Here is a 22017-nt window from a genome sequence, read left to right as displayed (position 1 = left end):
AGATGTTAAAAAAAAAAAAAAAAAAAAAATCCAATGTTATTTGAGTAATAACATAATTATTTTGAGAAAAATAGGAAATCATTCCCGGATCTGATATATAGAGCTACAACAGTAGATCTTCCTTTCTTCTAGTTGCATCATTTCAACAGCTAGGACACATACCATGAGATGCCAATCATGACTTCAACACTGTGTTCTCAGAGAAAGTGAAACCTATATCCAGATTTGACCACATAAAGTTTGGCGTAAGTGATGGTAAATGCACATCAAGCAACATAAACAACAGAGGAGTTCTCAAACCTGTAGCAGACCACATAAGCCAAGTATTTTCATAACTGATACAACTGTAGCAGACATAAACCCAAGATAAGCCTTGACTTTAAAGATACTTAGTGAATATGATACCCAAAGTAAGAGACAAATTATGCAGAATGTCAGTTAAAGAACACACATGCTAAAAAACTTTGAAAAGTCATCTAATGTTCTTTTTATGAAGGATGTCAAATTATCAAGCAGTTGTAGAAAGCAAGTGGTTTAATGGAAAAAAAATGGACAAAGCTTTAAAATAGAGCTGTCAAACCTCCAAGATAAGAGGTTTGTAAGACACTAAGAATTATGAGTTTGAGGACAACTGCCATTCTTGGCACGTCTGAAGCTGCAGCTGGCACCATAGACCAACGTAAGAAAGGCTATAAGCAGAATCAAGGAAAACCATAGTTGTGCAAAGATACAAAAAAATAAAAAAATTTAAAAAATTGCATGATAAAAAGTTCACTCTTTCTGAATAAATCCCGCTGCCCTTTTTCTTTGCTTCCTTTGCAGAGGTCTAGAAATCAATGCAGTCTACAGAAGGATTACTTTGCAAGATACGTTTTCTGATTAAAAGAAGGTACATTTTCTCATTAAAAGAAAGGGAGAGAAAAAGAGTATCAGCATCTACTCTCAGTTCAGGGAATCATTTATGAATTTTCTCCAGATTGAAGGGATAAAAGTTTCTCAAGCTATCTGATATTGGAGTTGATGCTTGGCTTATTGAAGTTGAGTTTTGTTATGCAGGGCACAGTGATGAAGATTAAAAACTAGGTGAAGGTATGGGATAGAAAGCTATTGCTACTAAGTTCCAAGAGGATCAAATGGTTCAATAATTGTAGCCTCCTGGGAGCTTGAATTCAAAGCCTGAAAAAATGCAAGCCCTTGAAATTCAATTGAGCTATGTTGAGGAAAAGAAAGAAAAAAAAAGAAACATGAAAGCTTAACAAATAATAGGATTTTTTATTTAGCTTTACTCAGCCTACACTTAAAGGATATTCCTTTAAGTTCCTGGTAGACTTAAAGCTACCTATCAACAATACAAATCTAGTGATAGACTACGCTCTTGCAATATCCTTTTTGGGACTGTTTTGTGAGGTATTATTATTAACTGGTAGTAATTACAAAAGGCTTCCAGCAGATCAACAGAGGTAGGACACAACTTAGAATCATTGTAACCTGATATTTAGTACTTGGAAATTACTCCAGAAAATTACTTATGCATTGGTCTAGAGAATCATTGAAGATTCCTTCCAACTGAACTATTCTATTTTGTCTTTCAAGATACTTCTCCAACACTGTCAAATGCATTGCTTAAGGTACAAAGAAATAAAAATAAATTTTCTTGCAACCCTCACCTAAGCACTACAGAAACTTGTCTTAAAACTAAGGACTGGAACATGATCATTATAGGAGTGTAGTATGACATAACCTTCTGTAAGAATTAATTTCATACTTATTTTCTCCAGCACAACTGTAAGTCAGAGGGGAAAAAGGAAGAACAGAGACTAGAAATTCTCCAGGATCTTCCTCACCTCACCAGTGCCGGGAGGAAAGAAATAAAACCAAAGTAACTCCATGGCACAAGATTAAAATAAAGAAAGAAAGAATAATAATAATAAAAAGACAAAAATTAAATGAGAAATAAAACAAAAACTGCTAAGGAAAAGAACTCCAGCCAAACAACTGAAGAGGAGGAACATGACCATGTCTTCCCCTGTTAAAGTCTGAATAATTATTATACATGCTCCTTAAAATAGATTTATGTATAAACAATTGTAAGGAAAAAGAAACACATTTATAGATTCCTGTTTTGTTCTACCAATACATCATTACTTCTACAATTGCATTCACACTGCACTTTAAATACACTACAAAACAGAAATTTGAAATGTCTCATTCAACTACTGTGATAACAAATGACTGCAATAAGTGAATTTTAATTATCAACCATTCTGAACTTCATGTTCTGTTTCTAGTCACAATGATTATCAATGAAGAAAGACCCTTTTGCAGATTTCAGAAAAACTGCAGATTTCCCTTCAGTATTCTGGATTAATGTTCAGACACTATGTTGAGAACTAAGGAGCATATTGACATAGTTATACAAGTTTCTTACTTCTGAAATCACATTATTTTACTTCATTGTAACCATTTATTTAGGTTTTATTCTGCATTAGCTATATTCAAAATAACATTTTCAAAATAGTAACAAAATGTGAACATACTAGGTATATAGGTGTCAAGACTACATTCATAGGGTACTAGGAAGGAAAAGAATAAAACTAATCAAGTTTGTTTGAGTGAAAAAAAATAATAAAAGCCCGAAAATTTCCAAGCTACGGACATAACCACTTTCAGTTTACCTTAAACTTTCATCACTTGACCAAATTTCACAGATCTTCTGTAAGAATTGTGGGAATAAATTTCCCCTCATCAGTTATTCTAGAGAAACTATATATGAAACTAATTTCTGCTTAATTGGAGGCTGAAACTATGTATTACAATAACAAATGTGAAACATAAGTAGAAGAAAAGACTGTATACAGCATAATTCAAACACCAGAACTGAAACACATCTGCCTAATGTATACACACAATCTTATGTTGTTGATGTTCTCCAACTCAATTAAATGATGAAATTTTACCTCAACTTCTGCTTGTTGCCTTGCAAGTGTGATGTTAAAAATATCCAGGACCTTTTCAAATTCCTAAAAGAGAGGAGAGAAATTATTTTTGGACAGTCTGATTTGGTAAGATTTCATTGCTCACAGTCTTAGAGAAAGTGACAACAAACTACTCTTTTCAGAGAGCTCAAGTAATTTGCTCAAGTTCAAAAAGCAAAATGAACCTGGAGGAAAAAAGGTACATCAGTTTATGTTTTTCTTCATTGCAATTAGTAATTTAAAATGAACTCATATGTTTATTGATATTACTCACAAAGAACATTATTGATGAAGTTGTAAGTCAGGTTGCTGAAGTTATATTCGAAATCAGTACTTACAAACACATAACGTGTTTACTTCAAAAAAAAAAAAAAAAAACATTAAAATGAAGCTGTTAGCAGAAAATGGCTGACCTCTAAAGATTTTAAGATTTCTTCATTAGGTTTTTTTGATATTATCTTTGTTCTATACAACTCCTTGTAGTTCTTCACTTGATTCCTATGATGCCGAATATGTTCCCATGACCACATTTGGAGCTTACGTTGAACATTTACTTCAAGGATGCCGTAAATAACATATTTCCACCTAAGGACAAACGAAGTGTAGCTTACATTTCTATTGGCTTACTGAAAAGATGACTAAAGCTATGCAGACACCCACTTATAACTAGTTGTGAAAGCATGAAATCCCTTGTTTAATACTACACTTTGGTTCAACAAATGATTAAATATGATAATCTTAAAAAAATCAAAGCAAACACCAACAAAAAACACAGAGGACTTAGTTTTAGGAGGAAGTGAGTTCCAACATTCTTAAATAAGAGATTATATCTGGATTTATGTTTCAAATGAGTAAATAACTAACAAATTGTTTTCCAAGCATGAGGAGGCCTACCATATCTTGGCATTGTTGTGCAGTGGAACATCAGGCCTGTACTTCCTATACGGCAAATTTCGAGTCATCATATCAATAGATTCAAGAAGTTCCATGACACTGAAGTACTAAAAGATCAAAAAACAAAAAAAGTCCAACTTGAGTGTTAACTGGTTCTCTGCAAACAATGTAAACCATTTATATTTCCTTAATGACAGAATAATTAGCAAAGAAAAGCAAAACATCACTTTATGTTTACTATAAAATTACATACTAACCTTTTCACTACCGTGTGTAATTAAAAATAGATAGATAGATAGATAGATATAGATATATACCTGTGGCTTATTGAATTCAACAGCTATGTCCTTTATATTTACATCTAGATCCATTTTTGGAGTTGAGAAGTCAATGTCAGATCGAGGATTCATAAGAAGCTTGGCCTCAGCAGAAATTGGACGGAATACTGAAACACAGATGTTGATAAAAGGAAAAAAATAAAAACGACATGAATTCTTTAAGATTCCCATAAATAATACATAATACCTATCAGCTCAAGTTACAGTAGGTCATTTCTTGGAAAATGCTTGATTCAGAACATGAAAACTTGATCAATGCAGCAAAAAAATGCAGTATAAGCTATACACAGTTTTCCAGTTTTATTCTGATGATGTGAGCCATAAATCATTTTGGTTTAATGACTACACTTTAACACAGACTTGCCCAAAAGGTAACAGTAAGGACAACTCTTTGTTGGTTTTTTGTTTGTGTGTGTGTGTGTGATGTTACTGATACATTAGACTCTTTGATTAGTTACACTCACACTAATAAATAAATAAATAAATATTCTACATTTCTAAATCAAAACCTGAGTAACCACAGGAAAAAAAATCAATGTGGGTGCTAAGTAAAGCAAAGCACATCATACATTAAAATTAGCTCAGAAAATAGATGTTATTCCTCAGTTTGGCAATATCAAGCATTCACTAGAGCCTTCAGAAGCTATGCTTGATTCAGTTTTTCCATCTGTTTCAGGAAAATGATCCAACAGTATTACTTGAAATCATGTAGTTCACATCCCTATAAAATGAAATTTCCTTTACTATTACAAATACTGATACATCATCTACATAAAAAATATTCTAGATCTACTGATAAGTTCATAAGTGTGGAAAATATCTTGGCAAGATAAAGCAATGTTTACACCTATTTAACTTGGTTTCACTTTAAGCTCATTACTGTTTGTGAAGTTTAGTTTTATTCTATGTATTTTGTGGTAAATTTTGTACTTATTTTCTCCCTGTATCCAGTTTGATATATTTATTTTTCCCTCCTTTCTATCTGCTGGTATTACACTCGTGTTTACAGTTCAAAATACAAAAGACAACTTTTTACTTGCTACCTTCCTATCAAGGTCTCAGCGTAGAGCTGCTAAGCAACAGTCAGAATTTTCACATGCCACCTAACATTGGCATGATATAAATCTTAAAATATCTGTGTTTCTGTGGGTACTGATGGCTTTTAAGAGTGTAAATCCCAAATCTTGGAATTTTCCACTTAATCCTTTTGAACTTCTGTGTAAGGATTAGATAACAGATGATATTTACACTTGCTTTCTTGTAAAGAGAGTCCAAGCTAGCAACTGAAAATCATAGATTAGAAAACAGAATAAACTAAATAGTACTGAGGAGCAGATGAATTGTGACAGACCCAAAAAGCTTCCTCCTTCAGGCAAATAAAAATCTGTAAATAAAATAATGCTGCCTTTTTTAATCCTTTTTATTGTAAACTACTTGCTCTATATAAGGCCATTTCAAAAGCCATTCTATTTTGTGAAGACTTATTAAAGAAGCACATGAGAAATAAAAATGAATATGGAAAGTACACAACTACCATGTTTGAATGCAACCAATGAGGTGTTTGTAAAGTAAACAATAATGAAAGCAGCGCAACTTATGATAAGGTAACACTAAAGAAAACAAAAAACTGGTGTTTCAGAATTATGTAGGTACTGTTTTCACCCTAAGAAAAAAAAAAAAAAAAAAGAAAAAAAAAAGTACATTTCCCATAAGGTAAGTTACCTCAAAATCACAAAGCAATCTCAAAACCATAAATTATTCAAACCACCCCTGATTAACATGACTTACAAGATGCACACATTATTGATTCTTAAAATAAAGAATTATCAATGGATGCGAATGACGATTAATGTCACTGGGTTAGAAAAACTCTTGACAGTAATCAAAATCTTTTTAAGGGTACAAATACGGTAGAATATGAAGACACAGTTCTTCCTACAAAAGAACAACAAACGCATGGAATAAAAAAGCAGCAACCTCTGAGAAGTGCTAAAAATAAAACAACTATGCATATTATTTTATTTCAACTTGTAGTATGTAACACTTCACGTAGTACTTACCAAAATCATAACCAACTGGAATCACATTGCGGCAGGCAACTCCCTGTTTCAAGCTAACCTATAATGGAGTAAAATTAAAAAGTCACAATTCTATTACATTGTAGACTTTTAAAAATAAAAGCGATTGACAGTTTGATATGTTTCAGATAATCCCTCCAAAAGACAATTCAATTTGAAATAAGCATCCATTTTTAAACATAACTAAATTGATATATTAGAGGACTATTGTTTTTAGCTACTAAATCACTGAGCAGTGAAATACCCCCTATTGTAAATATTTTTCTAATCAACAAAGGACTTTTTTTTCCCCAAAGTTTCTCAGATGACTGTTGGATTTCCATCACATAAAAAGCATAAAGCTTAGTATTTTCCCTGATGCTTCAATTACTATCAAGACATTTCTTGAAGATATTGGCATAAATGAGAACAGAACAGAAAGGGAAACCTGCTCAGTTCTTCACAGTATGAACTACAGTAGCAGACACTCATTCTTTACTTACCAGTGATTCATTATACCCATAATGATAGAACATCTCAGATTTCACATTCCAGTAAGCAAAAAGGTTATCCAGTCGTACAAGCTGAAAAAACAACAGAATATAAATATTAATAAATCTAAAAGTTTTAAATGTAATTTGTATTTCACAAAGTCTGGACTAACAAGAATATTCAGACCATTCAGTGCACATTGCACATTTTTGTATTTCAAAGTCTACACAGTTGTATCTTCTTACTGTAGAAGAAATTCAAATTCGTAGCTAGTTTGTACCGCACCTAGTTCTTTCTTTGGCATTCAGATTATACTGTACCTTATAGAACAACTTGGCAGATTCATCATGTAAACATGGATTCCAATTCTTGTCTGAGGTCTGAAATGAAAAGTAATGATAGTTTTTCTGCTCTTTACTCAATATCAGCATTTTATCATCACTGGAACAAATAGAACAAACAGGACAATCATCATAATTAAACCCTCTGCAATTGGAGCGACACTATCTTCCGATTTTGGACTATCAAGCCGTGACTTTCTTAATCAGAAACTTCATCGGACTTCCTTACTGAGAAAACACATATATGTATATATGCAGTGATTGGCACGCTGTACACAGGAACCTAAAGATTCCAGTTTTGCAAGCAGTTTTCCTTTAGTATTATTTATAGGGAAGCATTTTCAAAGGAGGAAAAAAAAGGGACTGGAATTATTCTGTTATTCCAGAAATAGCAGCTTAGTTCAAGCCCAACAGAATTTCTATCTGCTAGTATTCACTCTTAAGACCGACATGATAAGCACTTCAAAAGTGATGTAGTAAGATTACCAGTTTTGGTTCATTATACAAAATTGTTTGTGGGAAAAGGTTAGAAAAGAGCTATTTCTGTTTCTTGAATCTGCTAGAAAAAAAAGAATCAATGACTAATTAATTCAAGAAAGTAGAATGGTACTTAAATACCATTTCTTTATGATTATTAGTTATACAGCAAAAGCTACAAAATCAGAGCTATTCAGTATATTGCTTCTACTAGCTGCACTTCCAGAGTGAATGTGTACAGTCCAAAATAACTAATACCCATACCAAAAACTGAAGCTTGTAGATTAAAAAACTCAACTACAATTTGAAACAAGACATCACTCTTTTTTTTTTTTTCTTTTCATTTCCTTCTTTGCAAATGGCTCTCATGTCAGTTTCAATAAAGCACTCATAGATTATGAATAGCAGGTATTTATGAAAGACTAGATCCTTGCAACAACAAATTGCAAAGACAGAATAAAAATTTCCTCCCAGAGATCTTCTTAAAAGGCAGCATTTTATCTTTAATGGCAATATCCCCACTCCAATATATGTGCTTGATTTGATAAACCAAATAGTTTTGAAAAACAAGTACCATTGTGCTTAGCCCATGATTAGAAGAATTCTTCCATTAGACAATATGTTACCAGATAGAAAAACTTAACTTATAAACCAACATAACCTATATCATATATGTCACCTTAACGTATGCGTCACATGGTTTTCAGATGAAGAATAAAATTACCTGCAAACTTAGGTTCTGAAGTGAAATCCCAAATGACAAGGGGTTACTTCGATTTGTGATCTAAAAAAGTGAGGGAAATACCAAAAGAAGATTATCTTGTGCTTAACATTTAGACTTGGAAATAAACAGACAACAGTAAATATACACACATATATCTTCATGCTTTGGTACAAGCTTTTTATCAGTTTTCATTTTTTACTTTAAGAGCATGAAACTTTAAAACCTTTAATAGCATTCTGCCAACATACAAAATAACAGGGGAAAAAAAATCATGCAAGTTCCTTATTTAATACACTTTTCCACATCCCCTTATCTTATGATAGACAAAATCACTTACATCATCCTCATAGCGAATGTGGATGTTGGAAATTTTCACTTGAAGATTTTTGATGACCTGAGTGACTAGTTTTTCTACAAAAGTGTCTTGTTTCTCTTCTTTCACTTGGTCTAAGTTTTAAAAAAAAAAAAAAAAAAGAATTTAATATTCTGTTCACATTTAAGAATGTTTAGACCTGAACCAGAATAAAACGTAGGAGTCATTTGACAGATGCCTAAATTTTCTATTACTCTGTTCTCTCATTTCTTAATAACATTCTCTCTCAATATGACCTGTAACATTTATTTCCTCAGCCTACAAAGTTTCAGCATATGATATGATGCAGGTGATTCAAAAGCATGTAAGTACGAGATGGCAACCATCTCATATTTCCAGGATGAAAATTTTGCAGTATTGATGCCACCTACACACTCAGATTTCAAGACAGTATCTGTTTTCCAAAAATGAACGCTATTTCAACAAAATGTCCAACAGCTAACAGCTAAGTTAAATACTACCTAGGACAAACCTGCAGGCACATACCTCTCTATATGAAAATAAAGATCTCTAACTGCAGTTTAAATATCAGGACAAAACAAAATATCTAGAATATTGAGAAATTCAATATATTTTTTAATTAAAAAATAAAAATAGCTATACTTTAATTAGGTGTTCTCACTCTTACCTTGCTCAGCTATTTTCTGCTTTGCTTCCTCTATCCTTTGCAATTCCCTTTGCCTTGCCTCCATGAGCTGCTTGGCCTCTTTTTCAGCATCATATTTTATGCCTAGATGCACAATATTGACAGGTGAGATACAAAAAACCATGTTTTTGGATACTTTTACAAAAGCAATTTTTCTCATATTTTGTTAATAACTCTACCACAACAAAAAGTTATTTGACTGAATCTAAACTACCGAAGAACGCTCCACCGACATTTACCTAGTTTGATTTGGTAGGAGTATCTAGCAGAAATAAAGCTTATGAAGTCAATATCAACCAACTACAGAGACTTCTGAAATCCCATCCACACATTTTTACATTTTCTTCTCTATATTAACTTACTGGCTGTGGGCACAATAAGCAAATAAACTCCATCAAGAACTGCCTCAACAGGTTGAGTATAAAGGTTTTGCCATGGAATCTGCAGGTTAAGTTGACCTACAAACACAAAAGAAAAAAAATGAGCTATACAGTCATATACAGCTGACTAGAAAGAAATTATTAAAAAGATAACTGACATTAACTGCAAAAGCTCTAAACAATTACTTTATAGAACATAAAAAACAGTGTATCTGAGGTGGATTTCCTTTGGATTGTCTGTCTTAAGTAGCACGCAGATGAACATTCAGCAAGTTTTCTGCATGAGCCAAACACTTATGTCTGAAGTCCCTCTCCTTACTCCCCTGAATTATATTCATTCTTCACAACAGACTGCCCCTTCTTCCAAATCCACTACAGCACCCTCACATACACAAAAGAAGACAACTCATACATTACCTGTCAGCAAAACATTGCCAAAAACAGATTTTTTAAAACATACATATTTTTCTTTTTCCATGGAAGAGACCCTTAAGTATGAATACATGTGTGTAAGCATGATGATCCTGACATTACAGCATCCCTCATTCTTCATGTATGTGTCATTTTTAATAAAGTATGAAGCTAGTCACACACAGAAAAATAATTTCCAGAGGAAATCTATGGGAAACAGTATGGCTTTAAGCTTAGTTCACTTTTAAAAATGATTAACTTTTAAAATGCAGTCAACTAGCGGTGAGAAAATATTTCATAAAAGGGAAAAGACAAAGGGAAGGAGGAGGCGAAATCAGAGATGAATCTTGCTGAAACAGATGAGACCTAGTTCTACTCAACTGTTCATTTGCTACACTGTGTTCTTTTTTCATTAATGTTGATATGAATAAACAAGATTCCACACATTTTAACCTCACATTTCAACTCATTTCAAGGTCTTTAATAAAACAGGGTTGTGGGGTTTTATGTTTGTTTGTTTTTCAGAACAACAACAAAAAAACAAACCCAGAATGTTCAAAGTATGAAAAATCAAGAAAACTACTTGCTTACAATGTCTAAGGACGCTTGCAAGGAAAAGTAGTGTTTAGTGACTCCAGCAGGAATGCATTACAAAATGTAACTTACCAATATGTCCTGCTTTAACTTTAAATGGCACATCCAGTTGACTCTGAAACAAAGTATTTTAGAATATTTCAGCAACTTGTGAAATCCTGTCAAGTAGGATTATGAGACAAAGATAAACTTAACAACAAATACATCACTTAACCATTGAAGAGGAAAAAAAAAAAAAAAACCACCACACACCAAATAAATAAATAAAGCCAAGGTACTAAATATAACAGAATGCACAAACAATGAGCTTCTGATTTAGACTGTTAAGCCATGCACACTCCCCACAGCAAATTTCTACCCCATATGCTACAGAAAAAAATACAGCTTCCAGTATTCTTATTTATTTATTTAAATACATTCCTACATGAGTTTTCTCTTTGCAAAATATCTGAATTGAAGCCAGTAAGTATATAGGTTCATCTTCAACTTAATCTCAAACTCACTAGATAAGTACTAAAAAAAAAATAAATAAATAAAAAAGTGAGTTTTCATATAAGTTGCTGCATATCCTATAATACAAACCAGAAAAAAATCAACCAAAAAGTGTCCTATAATAATTTTTTTGCAAGTTTGTGTCTTTGCTTTCATTGTCTTACCAGTGCATTTTCTTTTATTTCAAGATTTTTCAGCGCTACAGCTCCTAAAAATCAAAAAAGCCAATAAGTAAAACTACAATAAGCAAAGTTAACAGTGCACACTTAACAAGTGTTAGCCATGAAGACATCCATAACCCACATCTCAAATATTCACAAAAGATTATTAAGAATACATTGCCCATTTCCATTACAAAGAAATCTTTCTCTGAGATTTGCTTGTGGATCCTCCATGGAAAAGAACCCAAGATTACTCAAAGTAAATCAATGGAGATGATCCTAGAGGTTTTTTTTCAGCCTTAATGATTTTATGATGGTTGAATTTCATAAGGACATATCTGAAATTAAAAGTTTGCTTCTTTTTCTTCGACCATCTGCTTCTCAGGCTTGTGGAAAGCCATGTTACAGCTTTAGCTTTACTCTGAATCTTTTCTCCCTGAGAAGATCTTAGATTTGCAAGTTGCTTTTAAGTTTTATGACAGTTCACAGGAAGCACTGCAGTACATCCAATTTTTGAATGTCATAAGACAAGAATAACTTCAGTATCCTGTAAACACAGAAAATTCTAATTGCGGAATATGTTTTTACAACATGCTCAGTGTCAGACACTTGACATCATAGAAGAACATCAGAAAGATGCACGAAATTCATCTTTTGAAAGCACACATAGTTTGAAGAAACATCTGCAAATTCTCTGACAAGAGGGAACATCTGCAACTGCTATCTTTGAATTAGTTGTATATTCTTAACACTTGCACGTGGAACAGACACTTGATATTACCAAACAGAGGCATGAATGAGATTCAGAAAACAGGAAGTAAATTACAAACCCAGAAGGGAACACAGCCTGAGATAGCAAGTAAGATTTGATTGACCCAGTAATATTTTCCTTTTGGACACCCAAGTTAAAAATGGCCAAACACATCAGGAGACTGGGCCTCCAACTACAGTAAGTATTCTTGCAGTTAGATGGTGATGATGGCTTTGGACACTACTCAGGGTAGAACCATTTTGGGGAAACGATATCAGAATTGCACTCCTTGGAGTTGGTTCCAGTCACTGAATTGCTGTTGTAGAGATTTTCAAGTGAACTTGAAGCATACTATGGTGCTTATAAAATACTAAGTTTCTAATTATTTAATGTGGTCATCAGAGTAATCTATACACAGCATTCTTTGGCAGAATTTTATACATTTGACACATGGTACTATCAGCCTATCAAAAGAGATACTTTATGCAGAAAGATGGTTTTGAGCTGCAGGCTCTACTTTTATACCTTACAATAAAAAGATAGTGGCCCGAGCATCTAAAAAGAGGAGGGGGGAAAAAAAAAAAAAAAAGAAAAAAAAAAAAAAAGAGAAGAAAAGAAGCATTTCCAATGGTACTCCACAGCCCATCTAGTAGCTATGACAGCTTTTTAGTCTTTGCAGGAAATGACAAGGAATTGCTTTTATTTACTAGAAGGGTCAGTTCTACATTAAATCTATTTCCTATCAATACTCATACTGCACAGAGCATTTTAACACTCAGTAACAGAAGTTTCATTTCATAAGCGGAAACAAAACAAAACCAAAGCATGCATATTTCTTCTCCATGAAGGCTTTGCTGATTCATGGTAAGTAATGCTACTGGTACAGGTTTGTGTTTGTGATGTAATTACTGCAGCTTAGATTTTTGCCTCCCAGTTGAAGCAAGTCTATCAGCCATCTCTAAGACTACATGACACATGAAATAGTTTAAATGGCTTTCATTTCTTTCACTTTCACTGAGAGCAAAGTAAGCATTACATTGTCTTTATGAACCGCTTTGGTGCATTGTGCATTTTCAGCTGAGACACATTACGGTAAGCTGCAATAACAAAAAGCCCTAATGTTTCTGAATACAAACCATTGCAAAGCATGCAAGGATTATCATCCTGAGCTCTTAAAGAATACTTTTTCACAAGGCAAGCTATGGATCATTTTGCCTGAGCCCATCATACTGGCAGGGAATAAAAACAGCATCAATACTGCTTCAAAAAAAATTTAACAGCTCCATACAAAGAGTTGGGATGGGGAAGCCAGGTAAATTATTCTTCTTCACTGTTTTTCCCTGTATGTATGTTTCTTAAGTTCTAATGCTTTAGTATAAGTAATTAGGATAAATTAGTAAAACTGTGATAATTTCATTTTAATGTGAATTTACTAAACGTTTACTGAAATATCACAACTTAAAAAAAAAAAAAAAAAGCGCATCGATTGAGGGTGCGAACGGACCAAGCTAACTACAGAAGCATGCAAACGGCTACTGAAGCACCCTGTTTTGTACATATCGGCAACATTTACTTCTGCACTTGACAGTGTGAAGAAGATACAAAGTAAACCTGAACTATTTCCCAGGTGCCAGACCTGATCCGGTTCCCAATTTCAGCACTCATGAGTTGAAACATAGTAACTAATCATACCGGTACTCCCTATGGCAGTCCGCTGTTACACTTGGGAGAGAACATGAATGCAAGTGGACGGTATTCGGACACTGCAATTACATATATATTTAAAGCTACTCTCAGAAACATAAGCCGAGAAAGATAAAATAAAACTTTGGTGTGGGACATAACATAGTTACTGAATTTCACTGTCCTGGGGTACAGCCAACAGATTTTAATTGATAAGATTCCAAAACACGTCAAGATTTAGGGCTTGCTTTGGGTGGTTTTGGATTTGATCCGTTTCCCAATGAGAAGCAGTTGGCTGTTTCTTTGCATTGAACATAATAATACATCCAGATAAAAAGAATGGTTAAAAACTTGCTAACTAAGCAACCTGTAAAACTGTAAATACAGATAAGTTAGTGCTGTATAAATACCTATGGTTAAATGCACAGGATTACAACCAAAACAATAATGCAAGCTAAAACATTCACAAATACCTATAGTTTACAATTTACTGGGCCTATAAAAGAAGAAAATCCTTAGCTTCACTGATCTCTGGACATTGCAACTGATTAAACAGAATCAAACATTTGTTAAAATACTTTAATTAATTTTTATGAAGGTTTATGTTTTAATTTCAGACACTCAAACATCAGCGTAATATTTAGTAAAGCATTTCACCGAAGAGGCGTAACTGAAATTTTGTTATCTATCTCAACAACAGCTAGGCAGGAGAAGGAAACTGATCTTCATAAAAGTCCTGCTCATTTAACCTATGAACTCTAACTTCAATACTGTCCTTGTAAATAAGAAGGGACAGACGTGAGACAGACGAAGGGAAGAGATATCAAACATGACAGACATCAGGAACTTAAAATATCTCTGCTGATATCTGATCTGTATCAAACTGTGCTCCCCACACTTTAATAGGATTTCTGCTTTTTCCAAGACTATCCCATTACTGATAGGATCATAGCTTATGAAACCCTTTGATCACTTCCTACCAACGGCTGCCTTGCCAGTCATTTCCCACTTGTATTTGTGCTGCTGCTTAGTTGTACTTAAGCATACCTTCCAGATAGAAGCTGGAAGTCTTTGAGGGTTCGAGTGTCTGCCAGACACCTTCTATATTGACACCTCTTGTAAAACAGATCACAAAAGGCAGAAGAAACTACTGATGTATCCCCCATCCAGTCCAAATGACTTTACTACAATGCAGAAAACCACACCTGCTGCATGGTATATGAAAGCAGTACATATTTATTACACTAATACACATGACAGAAAATGTAGATTTAAACTTGTGTCAGATATCTGCCTCCATCAGAAGGCCGATGCATCTGTCCCAGACAGAAACACCAGGTATTCAAATAACAAGTTAAGTAAGATATGCTTGAGACATTAGCTAATAAGTAGGTGTGCCCAAGTCAAAAGGGAGTTTTGAAATGCAATCAAAACATTTAATAAGATTCCTTAGGCCCAACCAAAAGAACAAGTAGCTCAATGGACTTCAGTGTAACAACTGTTTGGTCTCTCATAGTGGTTGGAAAGTTCAACAGTTTTTCACTTTCTCAAGTGAAAACCTTCCTCAAGACAAAAAGCAACACGTCAAATGACTTCACTAATTCCTTCAGGTATTAAAGTATAACTTCATGAACTGTGAACCACTTAAAAAACCTAACTAGATATCTAACCTGTTCTTCTAAGAAAACTGTATTAACATGCAATAACTTGCCTAAGTGCCACTTTCTAAATGAAGGCCAGGACAAGACAAGGTTTACATCGCCAGCTTTCCCAGAACCATCCATTAAATAGCATTCCTTGGTGGCTGCCAAGCATGGTAAGCAACACTTTATTCAGTTGTTCTTAAGGAAATCTTTTCTCAAGGGATAAAAGGGCTTTTCTCATAATATTTTTTTTCTGAGCCATTCCAGTGTTGGCCTTACACATTCAATTAGCCTTTTTAACTTATACAGTCCTTCAACCTCCTTCCTGAATTTCCTTCTATATTTCAGGTCACTGAAGTCTTGCAACTCTTTCAGCTGTGAGCCTGCTTTTGGACATCTCACCTTATGTTTCAAGATAGTTGGGATTTTTACTCTTCAATATGAGTTTTTTGATGAGCAAAAGAAAACATTTTAAAGCATTTCTATTTATTACTGTGTACATGTGCATTGGTAGCAGCAGTGTCATCATACAACTTTTTGATACAAATTGAACTTCAGTGACTTTCATATGACATCCTGACTTCTCTCATTATGCAAATTTAAAATGAATGATAAGCACGTTCCTAAAGGTCATGAATAAAGCTCCAAAATTCCCAAAATATGGAGGGAACTGTTTGTACATGTTCAGAGCCTACCAGCACAATGTTACCAGTCTTAATGTTAACAAGCTAGCTATAAAATACACAGTGACGTAATTCCTTCAACACAACATCTGAAGGGGAAGGTATTTATGATTGGGTATTTCATCCAACAGTCCTGAGAGTATACAGACTTTTTAAGATTTAATAAAATAATACATGCAGTGCCATGGCATCCAGATGGTACATGGTTCATACAGCAAGTCACAGCAAGTAGAAAAATCTGCAAACATACTAACCTAATACAAAATTTAAAGAAAAAAAAAAGAGCTATTTTTTTCTATTAAAATAATAATAATAATAATAAAATCTAGTTCCACAACTTCAGTTATAAGAAACACAGTGAAAATAACAAGTAAACTTCATGAGGAATTTTATATATATATGTATATATATTATTCCTTATATATATGTATAAGGAACAGGGACAGTAAAAAAAAATAAAATTCTGCTACCCCTACTAATAGCTACTGCCTTTTAGTTGGAAGAATGTACTTTCTTGGTCCTCCAAGCTCTCTGGAGTGAAAAAGATAATGCAGAACAAAACACCACTAAGCACAATGGAAGTTGCACGTGCATCAGACTTCATCCCTGGTAGAACACAAAAAAATAACATTCTTCACACGACCATTCAAAGATGTTACACAGCAGTTCTCTAGGCACCTCAGAACAAGAGGTAATCACATAGCTATTCCTACACGCAGCTAGTATACAAACTGTGTATAATATGCACCTAATCTGCTAAGAGCTGCCCCACAGAAGCATGAGCCGTCAGGACAAACCACCACTCATATATGGGGCTGGAAAAACAAGTTTTGTTTGTGACACATAAGCATAGCCCAGAATTTGTACAGAATATCCTGTATTTTACAGTGAATATTTTTCCTACCTTCCATGAATAGAAACTGTGATAACTGAATAACTTTGTTTCACAGACAGTGTGACTCACTTCTGCCAAAACATGCAATAATTCAGTTCTTTCAAAGAAAGCGCAATCAACAAGCATGCAACATTCATCCTTAATGCCACAGACTGACTTTCTCTGTGTGCTGGTGCAGTTTTAAGGTTCCATACAGAGTCTGAAGTTCATGGAGATCCTATCAAGATTTGAATAGCTGATGGCATATCACTGCAGAGAGGAAACCAAATTAAAAAAAAAAACACCATTCCAGATAACAGAAGAGCGAAACAAAAATGTCCAAGACTTTTTGCGTCTTCAGGAGAAAGCCTGAAGGAGCTTCAGGAGAAGCCTCCAGAATCTGACCTACGTATGTGAAGGCCTAATAATGGAATTAATAGGCAAGGAACAGACTGGGGTGCTTCATTCCAGCAAACGTTTTAAAAAAGCTTTACCTCCACTTGCTTTTGCTGGTGTTGCAGACACCCGGAATGCATATTCACAGCTGACTCAAGAGTGCCTGCACACGCACCTGTTATGCGTGGGCGTCTTCTTCTTTCACGCTTATTTTTCACAACACATAGAGGCTGCCACCGCTGCCTTGTCACAGCAAACTGCAGGCGGAGCACCGCCCGGGACACGCCGCTGTTCCGACGCCTCGGTGCAGGCAATGGAGCGCGGCCGCTGCCCCGGACTCCCGCACCACGGCAGCTATCGCGAAGTGCTGCCTGCGCCGGCACCTCCACCAGTGCACTGCCGATATGAAAACGCTACGGAAACCGACCCCGTTTACTTTTAGTTTCTTACTCCCGGACGGGAGCAGATCGATGGAACCAGCGTGCGGCAAGTTTCCGCCGGGGAGGCTTCCCCGCAGGCAGGGCAGAGACGAGGCCGCGGCGCGGGCGCGTACAGCCGGGGCCGCTCCCCGCCGGGCGCCTCTCCCCGCCGGGCGCCTCTCCCTGCCGCCCGCGCGGCGCCTCCCCGCCAAACCGCGTCCCTGCCGAACCGCCCCGGCTCCTCGGCGATCGTTCCGCGCGCTAATGCCCGAGCAGGTCGTGGGGACGGCAGAGCGTGGCGCGGCGCAGCGCGACTCCGCACGGCCCGAGCGGGGCACGCCGCCCGACTCTCTCCCGAGCGCGGCGGCTCGTACCTCCCCAGATGCCCAACTTCAGCTGGGAGCTGTCTAGGTTCACCACGTAGTCTCCGAGGAAGCGGTTCAGGACGTCCACCACCAGCGATTCAAACACCATCCTGAGACCCCGCCGCTCCTCCGGCCTCCGCCCCGGCGAGGCCCAGTCACGGCCCCGCCCTGCCCCCCGCCACCCTTACTGCAGCGCCCCGCCCTGCCGCCCGAGAGGCGTGCCCCTCTCGCCACGCCCACCTGCTGTCCGCTTTCCTGGACACCTCCGCGCTCTCGAGCCGCGCGCAGGCGCGCTGAGGGTCTCTCGTGGGCGCGCAGGCGTAGCGTAAGGCGGGTGGGCGCGGGCGCGGGCGGGATGAGGGCGGGGGCGGCGGGCTTTTTTCAGGGCTCGGGGTGGGATTGTGGGTAGCGTTCGGCTCTCGGAGTGTCGATGAGATTTCAGGCGGAAGTGGGAAGTTATCATGTCGGCCATCCGGCGTGGGGTCTACTTTAAGAGATGGAGTACCTTGTCCTCGGAGCTTAAACGTTGTAGTAGTCGCGGTTTTTAATGCTTGAGTATGTATGTATTTCTTTAAAGAACTCCATTTTTCTTCAGGCTGGGCAGGGGTTGAAGCTACTGCTTCTCTTCACCCTTTGCGGTGGCTGGGCTATTATTAGCAGCGTGACTAAACCTGGTTGAATTTCAAATGCATCTCCAGAAGCTGGCCGTCTGCAGCCTGCTGGGCTGGGATCTGCTGAATGGAGCTTGGGAACTGGGTCACAGGCACCCTCGGCAAAGGTTCTGGTGTGCCTAGCTGCCTCTGTGCATTTATTGAATGGGAGGACGTAATTATTTTCCGGCTTTATCCTGGAATTGCGATCATTAGGCTTAAAATTAGATCTGCAAGTAAGATAAACCCTGGAGTATTTATGTGTGTTGTATTGGGTTAATCGGGTTTTGGCAGCATGGGGACTCTGAAAAAGGACCAGGGGCTCCTGAGTGAGGCAAAGCTAGCCCCAGGCAGCAGGCTGTCCTCCTGCTGGCCAAGGTAGAGCCCATTGGCAGCACTGGCGATGCCTCTGTTATACATTTAGAAAAGGGAAAGGTAAGTATGCAAATGTGAGAGGGCAGCCCTCCAGCCTTCAAGGTCACTGCAGAAGAAGGAGCTGTAGGCCTGAAGCAGAGCTTCCTGCAACCCAGGAGAGGCCTGTGGAGGAGAAACTCTCCCCTGTGGCCTGCAGTCACTGCACAGAGCACGTCTCCACATGCAGTTGTGAAGGAGTCCGCAGGGCAGCACTGGCTGAAGCGAAAAGGAAACACAGTCCATGCAGAGCCCTGCAGGAGAACCTGCAGTGGAGCTGCAGGATCCCTGTTGGAGCAGTCCATCATGATATGGACAGGACTCATGCTGGACCATTTTATAAAAGAGCCATGAGCTTGAGTGGAGGAAGAGTGCAAGGAAGGGGTGGCAGAGATGACATATGATCCGACTATGGCTTTCAGTTCCCATCTGCCTTCCAATGCTTAGGTAGGGCAATGGAGGAGGCAGAAGAGCGCAGGGCGGACAACTGAGGCTGGAAAGAAGGCAGGACTGGGGAAAGGTCTTAGCTTAGCTTCTCAATGTCCTACTTTATTTTTTAGTTGGCAATAAATTAAGATTCTCCAAGTTGAATCTGTTTTGCATATGAGGCTAATTGAGGGGTGATATCCCTGTCTTTAACTCAACCCAGAAGCTCTTCCATCTCATCTTATCCATCTGTCTAGTTGAGATGATCTGGTTGAGATGAAAGAGTGGCAGGGTGAGCATCTCACAAGCAGCCAAGGTCAGCTCACTGCAAATACCATGGGGAAAGAAGAAAATTCAGGAACATTTTTCTTTCTGTCTCCTGTCATTAATGACACTTGTCAGTTATTCATTAAAGTGAAATGCAACGATGTAAGCAACAATGAAACATGCTTATAAATATTTTTGAAAGATAAAATGTGCTGAAATGATGTCAGCTGCGGCACGTTTGTTCGGTGTGGGCTATTTTCTTGCTGAAATCTTTAGGCAGCAGTTGCTGGTTTCTAGTTATCACATCACTCGCAGGGCGAAAAGAGAGCATTGTTCTTTCTCTTCTCTTACCAAAAGTGAATTAAATATAACTATACACTTTCAAAAGCTTATTTTGATATATATACAACATATATAAAAATATATTTCAGAAGTTCTGTCATGTTAGAATCAGAGAATCATAGAATTGCTCAGTTGAAGATGAATGTTTTGCTTCATTTTAACTAGGTGACCTGAAAAGTCCCTTCCAAGCCCCAGCCTTTTTGTGGTCTCCTCTACACAGTACAAAAAATTAGCATTAAGTTAAAGATTCATTTCTCTCTATGCCTATAAAGCCTTTGTGATAAGAAAGAGGTGATAAATATTTAAAATTTGAGAAGAAAAACCCACAAAATGAATATGGTAGACTTTTTAATTTAATGAAAACTGTAGGTAGATTTGTAGAAAGAAAGACTTACAGAAGATTGATCCATAAGCAATAAAGCAAGGAGTCATGCCAAAAACAATAGGCAGAGGCCATAAATATCATAAGTTCAGAGAGAGTGAATAGGAACTTGATGGGAATTCAGATTATGTGCAGCTTTTAAACAAGGCCTAAAAATTTAAGTAGAACTTAGGATGAATTAGTATCTCGATTTAGTTGCAGACTGTTATTCCTTAAAGATCAATTATCAAACAACTGTTTTAGAGTATACTTGCACTATATTTGGGAACTTCCACTTTATATTACATAAAGAGGATATTATATATTACATATTATATATTGTTTGTGTTCAGATAGCTACTTTAAAAGAAAATATGTTCCCCACTGACAGTTGTAAGATATTATTCTGTAAGATATTATTCTGTTAATGTCTGTGTCTCAAAGCTCGCTGGGGACACAGATGGACTTGTTCAAGTCCCGAGCAAGGATTGTGAAATCCTTTGTCTGAAGGACACAGATGAACAAGGCCAGGCAAGTCCTGGGCAAAGGTTGTGAGATCCTTTGTCTGGGGGGATGCAGATGGACAAGGCCAGGGGCAACAAGAGGGAGATGAACTGCAGCTAAATAGCTGTGAAGTGCTCCTTTATGCACCTATTTCAGGATGATGGCCATCTCAGGGGGTACTCAGTGACTCTTGCTTGAGGCCCATCCTTGTCACTAGGCAGGAGAACAAGGAGGACAAAAGAGGAACTGAAAACCATGAGGAAGGTTTCTGGCAGCAGATTCCCCATGAAGAAGAACTGAGGTTTCTGGCAACAGATTCCTCATGAAGAAGAAGAGGGATTCCTGACGATCAGATTCCTCGTGAGGTGACTCCTGCATGTTGTCAAACTCTCCTGTGCCTGCTGCCTGAGCGCTGCTGCTGCTTCAAGGATTGGCTCCTCGACTTCCTCGTCTACCTGCTTGCTATCCCCTCCTGCGTCTGCCCGGGACCTTCAAACGCCGTGCAACAGGGCGCTGCTGGATCCTGCTGGTGACTATCCTCGCTTTATGCAACTCTTGCTTCTTTCCCATCTTTTCTATCACCCTCCTTCCCTTCCCCGTCTCCCTGATTAGGTTTGGTAATAAACTGGATGCAACAACATGTGAGCCGTTGTTTCTTAATCTCACGCCGGGTATACAGATATTAAAAGAACCTCATCTCCCTCTTATAAATTGGAGCGAGACAATAGTCTCGCTGAAATGCTTTATCTAAAATACTAAAAGACTGACAGAAATGATACACTTTAATTCCTTTATATATTAATACATGAATACTACGTGTCATGTTTCTTGACCCTTGCTTTTACTGTAGCATGTGTTTAGGTACTTAGCCTCAGCCTGCTGCCTTT

At 37.2% G+C, this 22017-nt stretch overlaps 1 protein-coding gene across 1 annotated transcript in view; it reads right to left on the bottom strand.

The window, feature by feature from the left end:
• Positions 1-18320, bottom strand: part of VPS13A (vacuolar protein sorting 13 homolog A) — an 87944-nt gene extending 69624 nt beyond the window's left edge. The window contains exons 1-14 of the mRNA XM_042877367.1: positions 18179-18320; positions 11359-11402; positions 10775-10817; positions 9680-9775; positions 9300-9401; positions 8636-8745; positions 8299-8358; positions 7077-7136; positions 6768-6848; positions 6268-6325; positions 4187-4314; positions 3870-3976; positions 3389-3560; positions 2958-3020 (exon numbers count right to left, since the gene is read on the bottom strand). Of these exons, the coding sequence (XP_042733301.1) occupies positions 2958-3020; positions 3389-3560; positions 3870-3976; positions 4187-4314; positions 6268-6325; positions 6768-6848; positions 7077-7136; positions 8299-8358; positions 8636-8745; positions 9300-9401; positions 9680-9775; positions 10775-10817; positions 11359-11402; positions 18179-18278 (1224 nt within the window). The 5' untranslated portion in view covers positions 18279-18320. The remainder of the gene's footprint in view (positions 1-2957; positions 3021-3388; positions 3561-3869; positions 3977-4186; positions 4315-6267; positions 6326-6767; positions 6849-7076; positions 7137-8298; positions 8359-8635; positions 8746-9299; positions 9402-9679; positions 9776-10774; positions 10818-11358; positions 11403-18178) is intronic.
• Between the last annotated feature and the right edge of the window lie 3697 nt (positions 18321-22017).

This window comes from Lagopus leucura, unplaced genomic scaffold (genome assembly GCF_019238085.1).
Source record: "Lagopus leucura isolate 7727_CA_CO unplaced genomic scaffold, USGS_WTPT01 Super-Scaffold_100018, whole genome shotgun sequence".
NCBI classification, from domain to species: domain Eukaryota; kingdom Metazoa; phylum Chordata; class Aves; order Galliformes; family Phasianidae; genus Lagopus; species Lagopus leucura.
The sequence above is the reverse complement of the archived record's forward strand: the minus strand, read 5'-3'. Positions and strand labels throughout refer to the sequence as shown.